General features: G+C 37.9%; 1 protein-coding gene across 1 annotated transcript in view; it reads left to right on the top strand.

Annotated features, from left to right (window-relative positions):
• The first annotated feature begins 1,033 nt into the window (after nt 1-1,033).
• Nucleotides 1,034-20,099, top strand: part of LOC137477089 (sodium channel protein type 2 subunit alpha-like) — a 62,556-nt gene continuing 43,490 nt past the window's right edge. Inside the window, exons 1-2 of the mRNA XM_068195764.1 lie at nt 1,034-1,058; nt 19,736-20,059. Coding sequence (XP_068051865.1) covers nt 19,787-20,059 — 273 coding nt within the window. The 5' untranslated portion in view covers nt 1,034-1,058; nt 19,736-19,786. The remainder of the gene's footprint in view (nt 1,059-19,735; nt 20,060-20,099) is intronic.

Below are 20,099 nucleotides of genomic sequence, written 5' to 3'. Positions count from 1 at the left end.
GGTGCACCAAAGCTTTATGAACATTAGAACAAGGGAATCGATGCAGACAATGTGCCCAGGCCACAGCAGGAGGCCTTCAGGAATAGGAAACACCGATTGTGAGAAGTGCTGGAAAGCGGTGGTAGGCTGGCATTTCACCTGAGGGACTAAGCATTTTAACTTAGGCTTAGCTGTGGCTTTAGTTGCAGCTGGTGATCTGTAAGGGCCTTAAATACACACTGAGAAAACGATGCTCCATGGCTCTCATGCTTAGTGCTCTTCAGGTGCTGCTGTCCCCCTAAAATCTGCACAGAATTACTGTCTGTTGTCCACATCCAGAAGTAAGGGGGGCATTCTCTCTAAACAAGAACGTAACTCCTCTGAGATATTTCATTGAGTAATGTATCACCTAAAACACCTCTCACTGAGCTGCAAACTAGCTTGTTTTTCATTGCAGGTTTCCAAGAGATTCAGAAGGTATTAGAGTTAGTCATCAGTAGAAAAAATACACATAAATGCTTGTAAAAGCTCATAAGTCAAATTGTATTATGTTACCACCTTGAATTACAGCCAAGGACACCATCACTTCCTCTCGGAAACCCGTTTAGCACTGGACGTGAATGAGTAGCAGAGGGAAGCGTGGCTTGGCGCTTACTGGAACCGACCCACGCGCGCCACGGGAAGGGCCCGGCGGACGGGAGACGCTGCGGGCAGGAACGGGGGACGTGGCCGTCCCTCGCTCTCCATCCCCGGCCCTACCCCCGCGCCCCGGGGCTGCCTCCGCCTGTCCCCGGCGGCGGTAGGACCCCGCTCTGACTCCCCCTGGGACTGGAGGTCGGCGCCGCGGGATGGTCTCCCGGAGGAAAGGCGCTGTCCGGCCTCCCCGTTTCCGTCTGGCCGGCAGCAGCGTCCCGCCCGCAGCAGGCTCCCGGCGCTGCGGGCCGTGCCCGCGGGCTCCGCCAGGGGGCGCCGCGGCGGCGGCGGCGGGGCCGGGCGGGGCCGGGCGGGGCTGCCGGGGCCGGCGGCGCGGGGCGCGGAGCGGCGGCGCGCAGGCAGCCGCTACCTGTGGCATGGCAGAGGTGAGTGGGGCCCTTCCGCCCGAGGGTTCGCGCGGTCTTGCCCGGACTTGGGTCTGAGCTGCCTGGGCTCTCCCTGGAGGTCGGCTGCAGCACTTGAGTAAAAGTAGGTAGGGTATTCGATTGAGTCTCTTGTCTTCGCTTTCCTCTTTCCCATCCCCGCGGTATCGGAGCTTTCTCTCTTTTTTTTCCCTTTTCCTTATGTTTATTTATGTGTTTATTTACCTGGCATAAGCATTTGGGGAGCTGTTTCGCCAAGTTTCAGGTTCTCCTCCAGCTTGTTAAGTTCTCACCTGTGCACCCACCAAGCAAAGAAAATTCGTCTCACCTGAAGCACGTATGAGGTCCCACTTGGTACCGCTGCGGTAACAAAGAAAACATATTCTTCCTAATTTGCTGTGAAAGGTAGTTTGCTGCTTTGTAGGTGGAGCAGGGTGAGCTCTAGATGGAGGATTTTCCTCTGTCATCATGTCCCCTTGGTTGCTAAGCAGTGGTGACCACATCTGTGAAAAGATGGAAGAAGCACAGTGGAGAGAGCAACAGGAAAAGGCAGGAAGAACAGCAGAATCTCCTCTCGGGTAGCCTTATCTGCTGGGTATTCTTTTAGAGAATTAACACCAATGCGTTAATCCTTCTTATGTGCCTGTTTTCTTAACTCTAAACTTCTGGCATTCCTGCTTACAGTTCAGGTGCAGCAAAGTTATTTTGTTCAACCAAATTGATTTGTCATGACTTTTATACAAAGAGAAGTCATTTATAAATGTGCACTTTGTGCTTCCCATAAGTGGCACTGATTCAGCCTCAAAAAAAAAAAAAAAAGTCTTGATAAGAAAACAAATGATGGGAGCAATCCTTTCACAAAAGTGTAAGGTGATTTATGAAAAGGAAGCTTTTAGTTGCAACAATTAATTTCAGTACCATTTCCCCCTCCTTTTGTAAAATCAGATTTTGCTGTTGAACTTGAGGACTCCAATGTATTTAATGTTTATTCACCAAAACGTCTCATAGTTTGTGGATTATAATAAAAATTCTAGTCTGAGAGGGATGCAAAAAGAAAAATTAAGTTGTTGAAGGGTAGATTTAATGTTATTTTTCCCAGCTGAACTTGCTGAGCTTGAGCAAATATGTGCATATGAGTTACTAACAACAAAAAAAACCCCATACAAACAACAAAAAAAGCCCCAAAAAGCGAGCAATTAACGAAAACCCCAAGCCATAACCAAACCACCCACCAGCTCCCCCCAAAATTAGTGTTACTGTATGACATGTTTACAATTTTATGCAAAGCACCACAGCACTGTTTAAGGTGTGAATTTTTGTATAGAATGAAAGGCACTTCTGACACTGCCATTTGCATGTCAGTTTTATGTGTGTCTAAACGTTTTTCAGCTTTTAAGTGGCCTGAAGATTTACTTTTATTAGAATGGGATCAGTTGCTGCGTTGTTGCCGTTGTCTGCCCAGCGCAGCTGCTGCAGGCAAACAGGAGGGATCCATCCTGGGTGCTGCCTCTGGTCCCTCTGCCAGCCACAACGGCTGCTTGGCTGCTCCTGGGGAAAGGGTGTGTCAGGGTGGGAGGCTGAGCTCTGTGAGCATCGCACACGGAGGTTCGCGATGTCAGAGATGTGCACAAGATGCTGCAAGATTTGCCAAGGGCCGTGTTGGCCACTAGCCAGTCCAAGGGCTTTGGTGTCACCCACGACTTCACCCGCACTCCGTCCTTGCCCTTTCTCTGTGTTGGGGGTTCAAGAGGATAGTTTAATGTAGGCTCTTGTTTTTTTTCTTCTTTCTTATCTATATTTTAAAATACTATGGCTTTTAACTGGCCCTCTAAAAAATGTATTTAGCTAAAGTTTATGCAAGTGCAGACTTGAAAATACAATTTCTGTGTAAATCTTAGGCATTGATCATTTTATATTATTCCTAAGAGATACAAAAGCAAACATTGCCCTTTCCATATTTAAAACATTTTTTCAGTGTTTGCAGATGGAATTCAATAGACAGAAATGGAAAGGGGTGAAACAGGTTGTTGATTTTAAAACTGCATACATTTAAAGAAATACTAAGTGCAGATAAATAGTATGAGATATGAACAATTTTCTGGGCTTTTAAACAGATTTTGGTAGCCTAAGGTTTTATTACCAGCAGTGCAATATTGATATTGACATCTTTTGCCTTCAATATTTTATTGTAAATCTTGTTTCTCTTATTTGAGGCAAGGATGAAGCTTTGAGGTAATGTTGAAAAACACTTTGTTTTTCTTCATATAAGTAAATTTAATTTATTGTTAATGCATACTCACTACTAATAAGCAGTGATAGCATGTAGAAGATATTCCATTTTATTCCAGTCCAAAGAAAAATACTGTACCTGGATCTAATCCTCCAAGAGTATGTGTCCTCATTTAATTATTTTACAGGGACACTAAGTTGGGTGCCTTCTGCAGCATGTCCTTTGGGACTGCACAAGTGCATATAATCCAGAACACATGGAGACAGAACTGGTATAATTTAATCTTCAAAAATATTTTCCTTTCCTGTTGAAATAAATTGTAAACTCAGCCCAGGACAAGGATGTATTTATCAGTAATAATCACAGATGTCATGCTCCATAGAGAGGGTTGAGTCATCCTCAGTAATGAGTGATTGTGCTGGCTGAAGCAGTTGTGTTCAAGGCACACTGTCTGCTACCAGGGAAGATTTTCCATTAATTGTCTTGTTCCTCTTGTAAAGGTTTCTGTCACTGTTAACTAGTTGATGTCTAGACTGCAAACTAACTCCTTCTCAATTTTTTAAGTGCAGGTTGCATTTTCCCCTGTGATGTAATAACTTCAGTATAAATAGTTCTCTTAAAGTTGTGGAAGAAATCAATTCTAGAAGTTTAGTATCAAAGCAGAAGTTTAAAAGAAAAATTAAATGATCTTGGATCATACGCAGTTGTTGTGTACTAAACAAAGTCCCTTCCCCCCCAACAGAAATTTGAATATATTTTCATGTGTGAAAAGATAGATTTAATACAGTTATTTCCATAGACGTTCTGTCATGTTTTCTGTGAGGACTGGGCTCTCTTTGAAAATCTCACCATGAAATTCAATTCAACAAGTTAAGTAAGGAAATTCAGCAGCAATGCTCCAGCAAGCCTCTTTTGTGCCCTTTAGTGATGTATTTGTGACATATATTAAATTGGAGTTCCTTCTGTATCTAAACTTTTAATTTATTCTTGGGTTCTTACTGTGTTGATGAAACCAGTGACGTATAGATCTAGGCTGGGGTTTCTTTAGTTTGAAACTACAGCTTTCTCAGAGGAAGCATTTGCAGAATCATCCAGTGTTATCCTGTATGTTTGGACTTAAAATTCTTGTTCGAAGTGGCCGTGTCTTAGTGGTGCCTGAGTGGCCAGGAGACCTGAAGTGTCCGTCTGCCCTTGCAGTGTTGCCTGCCGCTGCAGAGGGGCTGGAGCAGTGTCCTCTAGCAGCTGCCCCTGTGTGCATGCAGGGCTGGGCAGTGCTGGGGTGCCTCAGGACTGGTGCTGTGCCCCGGCGCTTGCCAGCATGCAGAGAGATGATGCCATTTATGCTACACACAAAGCAGGACCTGCCTGGCAGGTCATCTCTAGTTTTTTTCTGTCTTGTGTGCTCCCAAGACCCCACCAAGTTCCGGGACAAAACAGGCAACCCCTTTGCATATGACTCCCTGTTTGGCTTTGTGTCTGGACAGCTGTGATTCACTGAACACATTATCCTGGTATGAAAATGAGTAGATAATCAGTGATGCTATACTACAGAGGAAAAATAACCTAATACAGGCACAATCTTGACACTCACTTTGATTTAATTTAAAAGTGCATGTAACTTTACAATGCTTCTAGAGATACTGATTTACTTTGCTACAGTGTCTCTGATAAGGGGTTCTTCTGTGCCTTAAGTGGGAAATATGAAATCCTACTGTGTTCGTTGCTATATCTTCAGGTTTCCTGAATGTATAATATATGTCTTAGAATATTTACAACAGCCCTGGGAAGAATTTTGCTGAACTATTTTTGCTGTGTATAATAAACTTATATACCAGGGGTTTGGCTATAACAGATTGTATAAAGTCTGCATCTTTCCCTTCCTCCTGCCTTTGCTGTATTTCTTTTCTTTCCACAATTTCTTTAGTAATTCTTCACTGTTTCATATGTCACTTCCCTTACTATAGCCACCCTTTCCTTCTGAGGTAGCCTCCACCCACTGCACTGATTTCCCTCCCAGGTGAGACACAGTTCTTCTGTTCTTATGCTGCATGTGTAGAGGAAATGTTTGATATTTGATCAGACAGCAGCCAGGAAAGGAACTTTTTTTTTCTAGTACCCAAATAATGAATGTGAATATTCTTTTTAACCGTCTGGCTTGCTCAGCTAGCATGCAAGTTCTTTATAATAATGAGAAATGTGCCTTCTGAGCAGCTGGCCAGCCAGTGAGGAGATGTTTATTTGGAAGGTGTGGCACCTAGTAGGGACCTGTGCTTCTTTGCCCTTAATCCATCAGTGGCTTCTCTGGGGCCTGCTGCCTGGGAGCTGCATGTTTGCTCAGCATTGAGATTGTGGTTGTTCAAGAAGGGGTGTGTTTTTATCTGCTGGCTCAGCTTTTGTTATCTCCACCCTGATTCTGTCTGGGAGCCCTTCTCTTACAGCAAAGTTTACATCGAAGAGAAAACATCAAAGGAAATTTAATAAATCAATTATTTGAAAATATGCAATACCTTCAGTGTTTTTAGGATTTATAGCCAGATTAATTGGTACAATAAGAGACAGAAGAAAGCATTTAGAATGTGTTTATCTGCAATTTGTTTATAAAGGCTTTGCAGCATTCTGTTGGAAAAAAACCCCAAACCTTCTGATTTGCTACAAGTTTTTCTGTATTTATTCACCTGGTGCAAAGGGTGTTTAAAGGTTTTGAGGTTTTTTCCTACCTAGATGGTGGGGGAGAGAGGCTCTTTATCTGAGAGCTGAATTACTGGACAGAGTATTTCTAGTATTGGTTGTCTTTCATTACATACAGGCCAACCAAGGCAGCAGGAAGGAGAGGGGGGAAGGGGGTCGAACAACCGGCACAGTTAGGTGGTACTTAATGAGGAAAATAATGTGTGGAGACACTACTTAGGCAAACATGTCTATAGAAAGACCAGTAGAGACAAAGGAACTTCATATTTGGAATTCTGGATTGGAATATTCTGGATTTCTTCCATAGCCTCCACAAGAGATTTCCAGGCATGTAAATACATGACATAGTGGACTACTGTGTTAGATAATTTTGAGCTCTGTGTTGTATACCACTTCTGTTAAGAAAAATTTATTAATTAACTTACATTTGGATTCAGATCCTATTTCTTGGAAGCTTATTTTTCTGTTTGCAGGTTAAGTGATGTATTTTTAAGGAGTTACTACATGTTTCCCTTGTTTATAAAAAGACCTGTATAATCTTTTTAACAGAGCTCTTGAGTTACTCTCATATTATTCACTTCATTAATAATGTGACCCTCAGCTTTGGTGGGAAAATGTACTTCAAAATTGGAGTGATGCCTTGCACAATTTTTAAAGAATTTATAAGGAAGTAAAGCCAATGAGAATTTCTATTACAATTTTCTTTTACAATCTTAAGGATTTAAATCTTATTTATGTCCTTCAAATGATGGATCAATTACCAGTTCTTTTTGTTAGACAAAGACTGTTGTAGGCAAGAAGAGGTTTAAGATGCTTTAGAGATAACATTTGATAATATTATGTACAAGTTTCTGTGGCCTAATAAGGATTATTTTTTAAATTAGATTAGATAAATTGAATGAAAGAAGAGTCCTTGTGTCTCAAGCACCTAATAGCCATGATCACCCATTTTGTCTTTCTTTCCTTTATTCTCCTTCCATCTGGTCACTGGAGGCATATTTTATTTTCTTATCTTGTTATATCTTTGTCCTTTCACTAAATTCAATCAGAGTTCTCTCCTTTGTAGTGAAGATACTACTTCATGAATGAGGAAAAAGAATAAAATTACAGCCTTCAGAAAATAATAAATAAGGATGATCTTCAAGTTTTTCTGTTAAAAATCTGTTCTCAGTCAGATTGAGGACAATGTTCCTCCCATCTTTGGACAAATGTGTCAAGTGACAGTAGCTTAGTACTTTGCAAGTAATTTAAGAGATGTAAATGTGTTTATCAGCAAATCATCTAGCCACAAAATCCTTTTTTATGGTTTTTTGCATCACAGTGATGTGTGCTTGCTGGTGTCTTTTAGATGGAGATGGGTGTTTAATATAAGAAGTCTCCAGTAACTGTTTTTCCAAAAATGGAGTTTTAGTGCCGTTCCTCAGTTTCTTTCACATTGTGAATTTTCTGGCTCTTTTCTAAAAGTTGTAACATTATGTTTATAATGGGTATGTATTCACTTCTAGTTTTAGAAAGTTTAGAAAGAACTGCAGATACTCTTTTTTTCTTAAGCTCATAGAGCTTTGTTTTTGGCTAAGCTAAAAAGAATGATGTACACTTCTGGAAATCTAAGTGATACAAAGAAGTGAGGGGGAAGGAATGCAGGCACTGACTAATAGGATATTCCCCTCTCCTGATGAATACTTGATTAAATTATTGATTCCTACTCTATGACTGGGAGGGAAGAAACACAAGGTTTTGAAGCTGAATGTCATTCCACAGTGCTGACAAAGTACAGTGGCTCTGGTGGTCTGGACTGAAACAGCTGTTTTCCTTTTTTCTGAAATGGAAAATGGCAGCATAATATAAAAAAAAAAAAAAAAGGCAAATTGCTTTTAAAAAACCAACCACTGCGCTTTATATCCTGCTCTTTTAATGACTGTTTTCTGTGCATGCCTTGCAATTCTGTTTTATGTTGCACAACCACAATATAATTAATCACTTCATTTCAGGCAAAGACTCCCTTGTTATAGGGGACTGTGTACTATGGCACATGTATTAAGAAAAGTTGTGTGCCTACAGCAAGGAACAAGATTAGTTTTGGTTGGGTTTTTGGGGCAGATGGGGGGAGGGAGGATTTTTTCACTCTCTGTCCACTATATGCTCATGACTGCTTTTAGTCACCGTTGCTGTAGGTATGTTTTCAAACATCTGCCTGGAGGTTGCCCATACACATCTGGTGCTTTTTTGTGCAAAGTAAATGATTATCAAGTGTCATTTCTGAAAGGATTCCTAATGGCTCTAGATTTTATGATGACCAAACACTATCTCTCAGGCCATCTTTGCATGTTTCCTGTGCTGACCTTGCAGTAGTAATAAAAGTGGGACTCTTATCAAGTGCTTTCATGTGCGGGAAGTGGGGCCTTTGCTGGTCAGAAGGGTATTTCACTCTCTGTGCTGGTGACAGGGACAGGCCTGTCGTCAGGGCACACAGGGACACCTTTCACCCCATCAGGCTGCTCAAAGCCCTGCCAGCCTGATGTGGTGAACCACACCAAGGGTGCAGGTGGGTTTGTTCGGAAGGGCTATGAATCACTGAGTTCGAGGAAGGTGATTCCAAGCCAGTAGATGGTTCTGTGACTTCAGAATAAGTATTATTGGCAGACACATTTCTATGCAGTTCTTTTTCTTTTACCAAGTGGCACATTTTGATAAGGTAGCATGAACCTGGCAGATTTTTTTTATATATAGTCGTGCTGCTAATAAAATGATTGCAAGCAATTTGAATATTTCACAATTTACAAAACCTAGGTCAATAAAACTACCAACTACCTCTCCTTATTCTAATCACTGAAATTTTAAGCATGCTTCAGGAAAATACAGGTATCTGGCATTCTAACCTGAGGTGAAAAAGAAATGTTTTTCAATTCTTTATATGTTGTCAGTGACCAGAAGAGGAGATTGAACCAGAACACTACATTTATCTTTGCCTAAAGATTATAATGAAAAAGGTCATAGAAGTCTATCCTTTTCTTTCTGATCTTCAAGAATATTTTCTACTTAATTGCTGAACATTACTTCTCATTGTACAAGCAGTGAAATCCTTTAAAATGGATTTTCAATCAGGTAAATTGGTTGTAAAATGTATTTCCCTGGCAAGATTCTGGTACTATAATGGTAATACTTCATTAATAATTGTCAATATTTCAGTATTTTTCAATAATTCGATGTGATATAGTGTTTTACTGCTGTCTCATTCATTTTTCAGCTGGCAATTGGTATCAGCCAGTGCAGTCTTGATTTTGAAACTAAATTTAAATGCAGAGGGTAGAACATGTTCACTGGGGAAAAAAGCAATTATGAAATTAGATTAATATTTCAGAATTGTTTTCCCTTTTTCATTCAGCAGGTTTTGTTTTCTTTTAGAGGATACTGTCGTATCTCTTGATTTGTTCATCATTTCCTCTTCAGGCGCAAGAGCAGCAATAACTCAGGGGTTTTGTTTTATAATAGCTTAACCTAATCCAGTTCATTTTTCTTGTCCATAAATTTTGTTTACACAATATAGAACAGGAGTTATTTTCAAAAGCAAGTAAATATGGAAAGTAATTGATAACATGAGATGTGTTTCCAGCTGTCCCTTGCTCTGCAGTGGTGAGGGGTTTGTATGAGAAAGTCTCTGGTTGTATTCTTGCCCACTGGATGTAATGTCAGATACATTTGAATGCAGACCTGTCTCACAATATAAAGCCGAGAATAAAAGGGAATGAAGGAGGACAAATACATCAGAAAATGTTAAGACTTTTCTATTCAAAAGTAGTTTCTATTTTTTCATAGAAAACTACTGCCAGATTTGCCTTGAAGTTCCTTTGTTCTGGCTTATGATCACATGAATGTCTGAAAATGACTGACAAAGACTAAGAGAATGACCCTTTTTTATAGGAAAGACTCGGTGCTCATAAGAAGAAATTTCCTTTTAAAAATAATTACACCACTGAACACAACTGAGCAGTGTAGTAAATCCAGGGATTATTTGTTTGTGAAAGAGGCCTGTGCTTATCAAACTAGTTTCACCCTGACACTAAGACTTTAAATTCAAGTAACTTATTTTCTGAGTTTCTTTTGCAATCTCTGTACCACTTGTCTTTCACTTGTGATAGGAAGCAATTCTGTATTTAACTAGTTGTGATTGTTAGAACATGGAGAAAAACCAAAGGAAATGCTCTCTAGCTCTTTACTTCAGCCACTGGCATAGTGATGGATTTAGCTTGGTTAACATTTGGTTTAAAAATATGATGATGAGGGTGCCTGATTTGTTTGGGGCTTTTTTGGGATGAACTTGACATAAGGAAAAAGGCTATCAATGCTTCCCCTAATTCTGTTATGTCTACTCTGCTATTTGTAATTTTACCATGTTCTGCAAGTTCCTATGTTGCTGTTGACATGTACGTATTTTGTGTATATATTTTCTGCTTCAGCTAGGGGAGTTTCTTTGGATCTCCAAAATACTTTGATTTGTCTACACTCTCCTGGCACCTTTGCTTGATAGGTATTCCTGTGGCTATTCCATAGCTAATGTGTCAAAGAGAAGACATGCTCTTACATTAGTTTTCATATTTATGAAGTCCAGTGTTTTTTGTAAACTCGTGGAAATGCACAGTAAGTGAAATTTTAATACTAAGTGAATTTTTAATAATGGGAGGTTTTAATATTAGTGTGCCATATAAATTGAATTGGTTAGGACAGAATATGTAGACGACAACTAAGAAGGTACAAACTAGTAACATACTATGGAACACAAGTCACAGGAGGTAAGGACCAAAGCAGACATGTAAGAGAAACTTCCTTCTGTGACAAAGCCTCAACAATGGACTTTCATTTAACAGTTCTGTCCACAGGAATGTGATATTTTGGAGTGATGCTAATGCCACTGTTTATACTGCACCCAATCACAGAATAGGTCAGGTTGGAAGGGACCACAGTGAGTCCAACCTCCCTGCTCAAGTAGAGTCATCCCAGAGCACATGGCAATCTGTACAAAAAAAAGCTTTATGCTGTAAGTAATTGAATCGCCACTAAAATAAAAAAGAAACCAACCAAAAAATGAACAAATGCAGTTTTAAATGCCATCATGGTGTTCTAGCATATTCTTGCTTTCCTTCTCATGCTCTCATGTTCATGGTGAAGCAGATAGTGAACTTTGTCAGTGAGGCTGAAAGCCTGAAATTCTCTTGTACCAACAGAGCATTGTGTTTCAGGCTGTTGAACTGAACGTAATAATTGGTATTGAACTCTCGTTCCAGTTTTACAGGCTTATTCTGCTTCTGTGGCTTTTTTAATGGATGTCATTAGTAAACTATTTTTTTCTGATACATACAAAAATTTAATAATATACTGGAAGGAGCAAAATCTTTCTTGAACCTAACAGGTAGACCTTTTCAAGAACATCCTACCATACATCTCTGTATTGATGCATGCTGATGCCATTTTCCACTTTTGGTGTGTTTGCAGGAAGCCCTAGAATGGATGTGGGAATTTTTCCCCCACATTGCTATAAACTGAGCCAGGTTTTACCAATCATCCTAGCCTGTATCCATTTGCAGAACAGTAGCCGAGTCTTTCTAGGAAATTAGACCAGCACAGAAAGTAGACTCAGATTACACTAATGAGGCCATTAAATGAGATACAGGGAGCCTGTCTGGCCAGAAAGAGAAATGGAAAGAGGTCTGGCTGTACTCCCTGCATTGTGTCTTTTGCATTCTGCAGCCAGTTTTCACATTCTGTGTGTTCTTCAGAATTTTAGCAGTTTTCAGTCAATGAAAAAAATTTTCTTTTATCGGTAGATATGTTCTTTTCTCCTATGTTCTAAATATAATTAGTTTCTGGTAGATAAAAACCAGACTGTGTACATTATAAGGATTCTAGAACATTTTTTACTGTTTCAAATCTAGTCAAACATAGGTTTCTGTTCTGTAGTATGTTACTAATTTGTCTTTTTAGTTTATTAATATTCAAGAGGACTTTTCTAATATTAAAAAATCTTCAGGTTATTAAACTTTGATTTGGGGAACCTTAAAAAGCTCATTCAATATAAGTTCCTAATTCACTTTTGTTGTTTGGGGGGATTTTTTTTGGGAGCTGTACTGGTTTTACATCGTTTATCACGGTTGTTTTGCTGTGGTGCCTTGTGTTAGTGGTGGCCCAGTACTGAAGCAGAACACAAAAAGGAGAATGAAATTTTGATAACAGGCAAGCAATAACCTACAGCAATTATTGCAGAGCTCCACCTACAAGAATATGAGCCAGAAGGTTGGAGGCTGTAGCTGATGCTGGAGGCTGATGGCTGGTAAAAGAAGCCTGGGCTCCTCCATGAGGAGCAGGTTGGAAGACCCACTGCAAGAATATGGGGTAGCAACCTCAAAAACATCCTTTGAACATACTTGTACTTCCTGTAGATTATATAAGGTAACCTTCACCTCCTTTTGAGCTGGTTTTGGAACTATCTGCCTTGAGAAGGTGCCTACCAAGCTATATTTTCCTCTGATATCTGCAATCTTGTTTTGCATAAGTTATTATGAATTCAACACCAAAACTTTCATTAGAATTTTGCTTTTTTTTCCCCCTCTAGATGCAGCTGATACACACTATTCATTTCTACTTCAGACATGACATACACATTCCTTGTGTGGAAAAATTAAACAGAATGTTTTCTAACTTTCATGAAATTGGTCATAAATCAGAGTAGTACTGCATTAATGAAAGTTATTTCTGTAACCACAGTGTTGGTACAGCCATAGGGATCTCAATACATTAATCTGATAGAGGTAAGTTATCCAAGATTATTTTAATTTTAAATACATTTTACATTGAAGTTATCAGAATGATAACAAAACTCAACCATTTCACAGTCTAGTGTAAAAAAATTATAACAAGGGATTCACCTGCATAAGTTGGAATAATTCACTTGGAAGGTGGTATCATGTACAAACTGAGTGATTTACTTGGAGCATTCTGATAAATGAGGCTCGATACTTGTAAGAGTCAGAGTAATGAAAAATCCCATGTATGTGGATGCATGCAGGTTCTTTACTGTGCACAATGTTTATGTGCTTTGCAATATAATTGCATTTAATTTATTTAGTATTGTATTAATAATTAATTAATACAAACTTGTGAGGCCTGAGCAAGTTGTGCAGCACATCTGATTTGCTGCTGAGGCAGTCTCTCTGGGGAGTAAATGAACTTTCAGGGGATATATTTTAATAGTTCAGCACTGGATTCCCTGGGAAAATTCTAGCACCTAGCCATAAAAGAATGAAAGCAGCTCTCAATTTCTTTCCCTGTTTCCAGAACTACAATTTTAGGAATCTGGCTGTTACATCCTAAGGAGTTCAAATAGCTAAAAACAAGTTTAAGTGGTGTTCTCTGTTTTGTAAACTCACAATTATTGGGTAATAAAGACTCTGTGTGAAGAAAATAAACTTATCCTTTGTAGTAGCTGCCCTTCCTTCATGCTCTCTTCCAGCTAAGGAATGCAAGGAAAATAAACACTGCAGAAGTACCATGATTATTTTAAAATATGTGTAGAGAGTATCATTTCATAGCTTCATCTCTAAGCAGCTATGTTATGTTACTATATAGTATCCACTGAGAAATTTCTTTTTTCTGTTTATCTTTTTGTCATCACAAGGCAGACCCCTGGCCAGGTGATAATTAGCATTGACTCCATGATTCACAGAAGGCTGCTCAATCTATCTTCATGAAGAAACCCATTGGTTTTATAGACAGTTACAATACACGTGTACTTGATTGGTCCTTTAATTAAAACACCATCACCATTGGCTAATTAGGAAACCACCCTTTGGTAAACAGATCTCCATAACACATTCCACATGTTCACAATAACAGGTGCAGCAAGTGGAGATAAGAATTGTTTCTCATTCTTTTCTCTGATCTTCTCACAGCCTTTCTCAGGCGATGCCTGGGAAAGTTGTGTGTTTCTCTCTGTGGCCAGAGAACTGCTGCCACATCTTTTAAGAATCAAACAAAGAAATTAGATACACGCTCATTTCAGTCCACAGATAGAAGTAGTATTTAAAAGTTGTTATGGCTGTCTTTGCTATGAATTTATACAGAAAGATTATCAAAACTTATAAATATGAAGGTCATAATGTAATTAACTTGATATTATAATCTTTGGCGTCATAAAAATAGTGTTTTGGAGCAAAGGCACTAAACACACATTATCAGGGCGTTGTGATGGAAACTATGTAAAGTCTTATTTTGTCATACATTTGTTAAATGGCACATAAATAACAGCAGAAAATTGAAGAAGTAATCTGGAGAAATGAGGAGGAAAAAACCCTACACATTGATAATGACATCTTGCAAGACTAAACACCAGGATTTACAACAACAAATCTGCCCCACAATATAACGTAAGAACAAAAAATTAAAGATATGTTTCAGTGACTGGTATCATTTATGTGACTCACAAAAAAGGTTCACTGAATTTATGTCACCAGATGAAAATTCTGAGAGAAGAATTTTTGCTATAAATACATGAATGTAAGAAGCACTGTTGGGCTATTGAAGTGAGTAACAGCCTTAGTGTAGGAGCAAATCTGATATAAACTTGTCTTTAGATTGTAAGAGGAGTTAACAGGCTGAGGAAGCTTTAAATTAGGTTTATTATGCAGAGAGTTGGCTACATGACTTATTTGGACCTAACTAGAAGCAGGCTGTTGATGCTTTGAGCAGTGTTCCTCTGGTCTGGAAAAATGTTCAAGTAGTCATGCAGATAACAGAAATATCATCATATGTGCACATCACATTTGTGGCGATGGATTGTGTTTTTCACAGTTCTTCTGTGCCTTGCCAATAGTAAAATCTCTTACAGCTTTTTATTTGCTGTATTGGCTCTGTTCCAAGGCGGCTGCTTGATACATGGGGATTGAATTGCTTGTTTGTGAGGACTGAATTTCCTGGATCTGCACCCAATTAATGCATTTTCTGACATAAAGGAAAGGCAAACTGATCTACCTCTAAGTGGTTGCAGATTCTAAAAGTGGGCTTATAGTAGAGAATTCTTCTTTTTTAAGATCAGCTGTAGCATCCTCTATATTTTAAGCATTTTTCATTCCTGCAATATTTTTGTATGTCTTCTGTGTATTACCATAAGTTCACAAATTGAAATCAGAGGCTATTGAATTGAAAATATCTAGTTTAGAGTACCTTTGGAAGTAATACAGGTCATGTGAGGAAATTTTCATGTAAGGGGTAGAATCCATTAAACTGAACAGAAATGCTTTTTGTCCTCTGTAAGCATTTATTTTGGGTTTTAAAATTATTTTCATGCACAAGCTATAGAGAATGAGATTACTTACAGACAAAAGAATGACATGGTAAAATATTTTCTTTAAAAATCAGCTGTCCCACTTAGTGCTATTGCATTAGCACAATCTTTTGTTGAGAATTATCAGGGGTGAAATATAGGATAAGTCTAATCTATTCAGTCTCAAAGCAATAAATAATTCAGAAACCTTTTAGTTCTTATTGATGTTTAGGAGCAAATGCTTTCTAGATTAAACCACTGTCCTAAGAATTTTCTGGATTTGTCTTATAGCCTCCTGTTTGTTTTGCAAACAGTCACAGAATTGTGAAATCGACATAGCAGTAATAAACCTGTCTTACTTTCTGTAGAAAATGAAGGCTGCATCACTGCTCAATGACAATGTATTAGTTAATAAAATAAGTCTTAATTTATATAGTAGAAGTAAGCACCTATGGGAAAAAACCCTTATTTTTTATATACAGAAATGCACAAAAAAGAGCCTAGCAAAAAAAAAAATCTGTAAATTTGGTTATGACTCATCAGATTTGATCACTTGCCTAAATGAAGTTCACTGAACTTCTTTACCTGTCTTATTTTTAATGAAATTTCATACATGTGAGTCTTAGATGTTTTTTGAGGTGTAGTAATTTCATTAGTATGGCTTTTTTAGTACACTGAAAGCTTTATTCAAGTTACTTAAGTAACACTATGAAATGTACCATAGCAGAGAGAACATTGGAAACAATACATTCATCGTTACGTTGTAGAATACGTAGTAGGAAGAGCAGATGTGTAATTTCTACCTTTGGAAAATGTTAAGACAAAAATACTAAGTTAGGGGAACACATTTTATAAGTATTAAAGGTTTGTTGCTGACTGGTTTGGATTTAAGCTTGACCATTATTTTTGCAAATATTAAAGTAATAGAGAAACAAATACATATGTTTCTAATTTATATATATATATATATATAAACAATAAAAAATATGTATTCATGCTTTTTCTCACAGCCAGGTGGACTCAAGCTTAAAACTCCTAACTTAATATAAATGACCCTGATGCTTTTCTTTGTATATGTATGAAGAATATTTTTCAGAAGATCAGCTAAAAATGATTCTTGCTCCTTCAACCGTACTCCACAAGAGTGTATTTATGTTACCTTTAGTATCAGGTAGTTAACTGGTTCATTCCTGTCCCAGGAGTTTCCTCCTAGTACTGTGCTACTGCAGTCTGTGGTTTGTAGCAGTTTTCTGTAATCTTTCATTTCTAATTTGAATTTTCTGTCCTGCTTGATGGACCAGGTCTCCAGTCAGGTTTACAGGCACAATGTAGCCATGAAAGATTAGAAGCCTATTTATTAACAGTAAGCTGAGAAAATGAGGATTTATGGGCTGGGTTTTCTTTCTACTGATGGTGATTTTTTTAAATGTTGGGCTTTCAAAAGGACCTTTGTGAGATTTTTTGGATGGAAGAGTGACAGTTTCTTCAGGATTCACATTAAATATGGTTTTCTAGTTTGATTGTTATCTTAGTTCGTAATACAAATGCTGTCAAAATTGCGGGAAAGAGACACATTTAAGTAATTAAACCAATCTATCCTGCTTTATCTTTTTTGGGTTTTTTTTTTTTTTTAATTCAGTTTTTTCCTTGGGTAAAGTGATTTTCATGAGATAATAGTATAAGCAGCATCACTTTCTTCTACAGTGTTACAACACTTATGTATTTGCAGTACTTTAAAACAGTCATGAAAAGGAAACAGTCACTGAACTGAAACTCAAGAAGTATTTAATAGGTGTGGGTTTTTTTCCCAGCATGGGCTGTGATTAGGCTGCTAGAATAGGGCATTCATAGAAGATATTTGTCATGTAGTGGAAAATAACTTTTTTGTTTTGTATTAACACTGAAAATTGTGCTTCAGACATTGGCTGTGCTGTCTCTAGAGAGAAATGCTGGAGTTCATCTCAGCCCTATGGGTACCACTTCAGCCTTGCTGAATAAAGCAGTGGAATATGAACACGCAAGCGGAAAGATTGGTTTTTATTCAGATCACAGCTGCAAAAACTCAGAAAAACTGCCGTAAGGCTGTAGTGGTATTTGGTAAAATGAACAGTTGTGAACTTTTAGTTTTAGGCATTATAGACCTTTAAAGAGTAAATTTAGACAAAATGCATAGACAGACATAACAGTTAGTGAAATTTTCAAGTACGTATTTGATAACAATTAGTTTCTGTGGGCATCACATTTGTCACTTTCCAAGTCTATGTGCCTAATGTTGACTAGAAGACTATTTTTAAAGTTTTTTTGAGTCTTTATTAGCTAATGAGAATATCTTCAAAAAGACTAGCTGAATGTTATGGTATATATTTGTATTCTCATCCAATATCTCCCTTTTTTTTGTTTGTTTGGTTTTGCTTGATTATTTTTTGTTGTTTACATGCTTGTTTCTGAAGATAATAATTGAAACACAAAGCTGCCTAAGTATTTCTTAGACTGCCAAGTGTACTCCCACTTGTTTACAAGCATAGTGGAGTGGTCAGTGATGTGTAGCTGTGCTGAAAAGCTCGTATTTTATTTAGCCTCTAAAGAGCAACATTCCCATGACAGGACAGCACAATATATACAGCTCCTTTTTCATTTGGTTATAAGATAAAAGTTGGTCTGATAGCTGTAGATCTTACTTTTTTGTCTCTTCAGACTCTAAAAGACTTTGTGCAACCATCTAACCATTTTAGATAATAACTGAGTGGGTGTGAACTACTTATAATGGCATTAACCTTTTGCATCATTCACGAAATACAAATTTCATTACAGGTGCAGTCCTCAGAACCTGTTACAATACATGTAGTACTGGTATAGGAATGACTTTTTATATGTTACAGACATACATACATTACACATATGTTACAGACTTTTCTTTTTAGGAAAACATACTATTTAATACTGTTACCACCTTGGTGTAGGAGAAAGCCCCTACAAGAACTTTCCTTGACTTAAAAAAAAAAAAATATATATATATAGACTCAACTGCTTGCACTAAAGAAATTATTTTTCTGAATTTTTCTTCTGAAAATGAAGAAGCAGATAATATCTACCCCTCCATTTTATTGAAAAAAAAAACCAAACCCAGAATTGTAAGCTAAATAAATGACCTGAAGGTACCAAGCAATATTTATTACCTTAGCTCTTAAGTAAAAATGAAGTTGAAGGAAAGTGATCCTGGTGTTCTTCCTTGGAAGAAAGATCTCTCTCCCTTTTTGATGGTGAAGATTTTCTGGGTATTTAGAGCTATGTGTGTAATTCAGCTTCTGAAGGAAAAGTACCTTTTGAGACACAGCTGGTTGTCAGTCCAAGTACGACTGGTCAGATCTTCATGTTCACGGATGCTAAGGATTTTAGAATGATTTGCCCCAACAGGCTAAACAACAGTCAAATCTTGCATTTGAAAATGGTGAATAGTTTTAAGATAGAACAGATGAGTTTAGGCATTTTTATATAAATAAGCAAAGACTTGACATTCTCAGGCTTTCTTTTCCAGGCAAAAAAACCCCTCTCTGTGTTTTCTTAAAGTGCTTAGCAGTTGACATGAAAAATGTCTGATTTCTATAATTATTTATTAGGAAATTTCTCACCTCTTTAGTAGTCAGTGAGCCCGCCCTCTTCTTTGTGTCTGTTGTGGTATGTGCCAAAGACTTGTGCTGTGCTTTTTGTATAAATGTAAAACACTTCATCCATCATAACTCCCTTAATTACAGAGATAATGCCATCAAAGTTACAACTGGAAATTAGGTAGATATGAATCAGAAAGCCTAAAAGGGAAAGACTAAACTTCAGGCCAGTTGCTTTCTTCCTGTGACTGTGGCTTTGTATATACCATGTGTTTGTGTAGTACCTAATAGTGTCACATAAACATTAGTTTGGCAGTCATAGTATAAGCCACCAGATGGAGCAATGTTGCCATAAGAAATTGAGAGTAATAAAAATAGCATGTTTTTTCTTTCTGCTTTTGTAATATAAATGCAATGTTTTTTAAGGTGGTGTGCCAAAAATATATAGATCTGTATGGTAGATGTTGTGATCATTGGCTGCAATACTTAGCTGTGCTGAAACACTTTTTACTTTTTCACAATAAAGTAAATTAGTATTAGGCTAGGGAAAGTTAGAATGTTTTTTCTTTTTTTTTTTGTTGTGAGGTATTAACCTGAGTTGACAAACTGTAAGAAAATTTGATCTCTTTTTTCTTTATTAGTTATTTCTTTACTTCTTCTATCTCTTTGCCATGAGTAGCTAATTTCCTATTAAGTGTCTGGCTGTTAATTGAACAAATTCTTGCTACAGGGCTTTATAAAGAGAAAGAGGCAGATTCTGACTATGCCAAAAGCTGATATTTGGGGATTTTGTTGGTGGTGTGACCTTCTGTTTCTTCTTTGTTTTTCCTGCATGTCCTCCTAGGATCTTCTTACACAAGAGCCTAAAAGCTTTTAAGATTTGCAGAATGAAAAGATGGCACGGGCAATGCTGGTACCACCAGGACCTGACAGCTTCTTCTATTTCACTGAAGAATCTCTTGCAGCTATTGAAAAACGTATTGCTGATGAAAAAATTCACTCTGACCAAGATGAGCCTGCAGATGATGCTGGTCATGAAGCAAATCACCCAGAACCAAATAATGACTTAGAGGCAGGAAAGACACTGCCATTTATTTATGGTGATATTCCTCCAGGAATGGTGTCTGAACCCCTGGAGGACCTGGATCCATATTACATCAATAAAAAAGTAAGTGGTTTGTATTAAAAATGTAATTAGAGCACTCCTG

This window comes from Anomalospiza imberbis, chromosome 7, assembly GCF_031753505.1.
Source record: "Anomalospiza imberbis isolate Cuckoo-Finch-1a 21T00152 chromosome 7, ASM3175350v1, whole genome shotgun sequence".
In the NCBI taxonomy this organism is placed as follows: Eukaryota; Metazoa; Chordata; class Aves; order Passeriformes; family Viduidae; genus Anomalospiza; species Anomalospiza imberbis.
The sequence above is the reverse complement of the archived record's forward strand: the minus strand, read 5'-3'. Positions and strand labels throughout refer to the sequence as shown.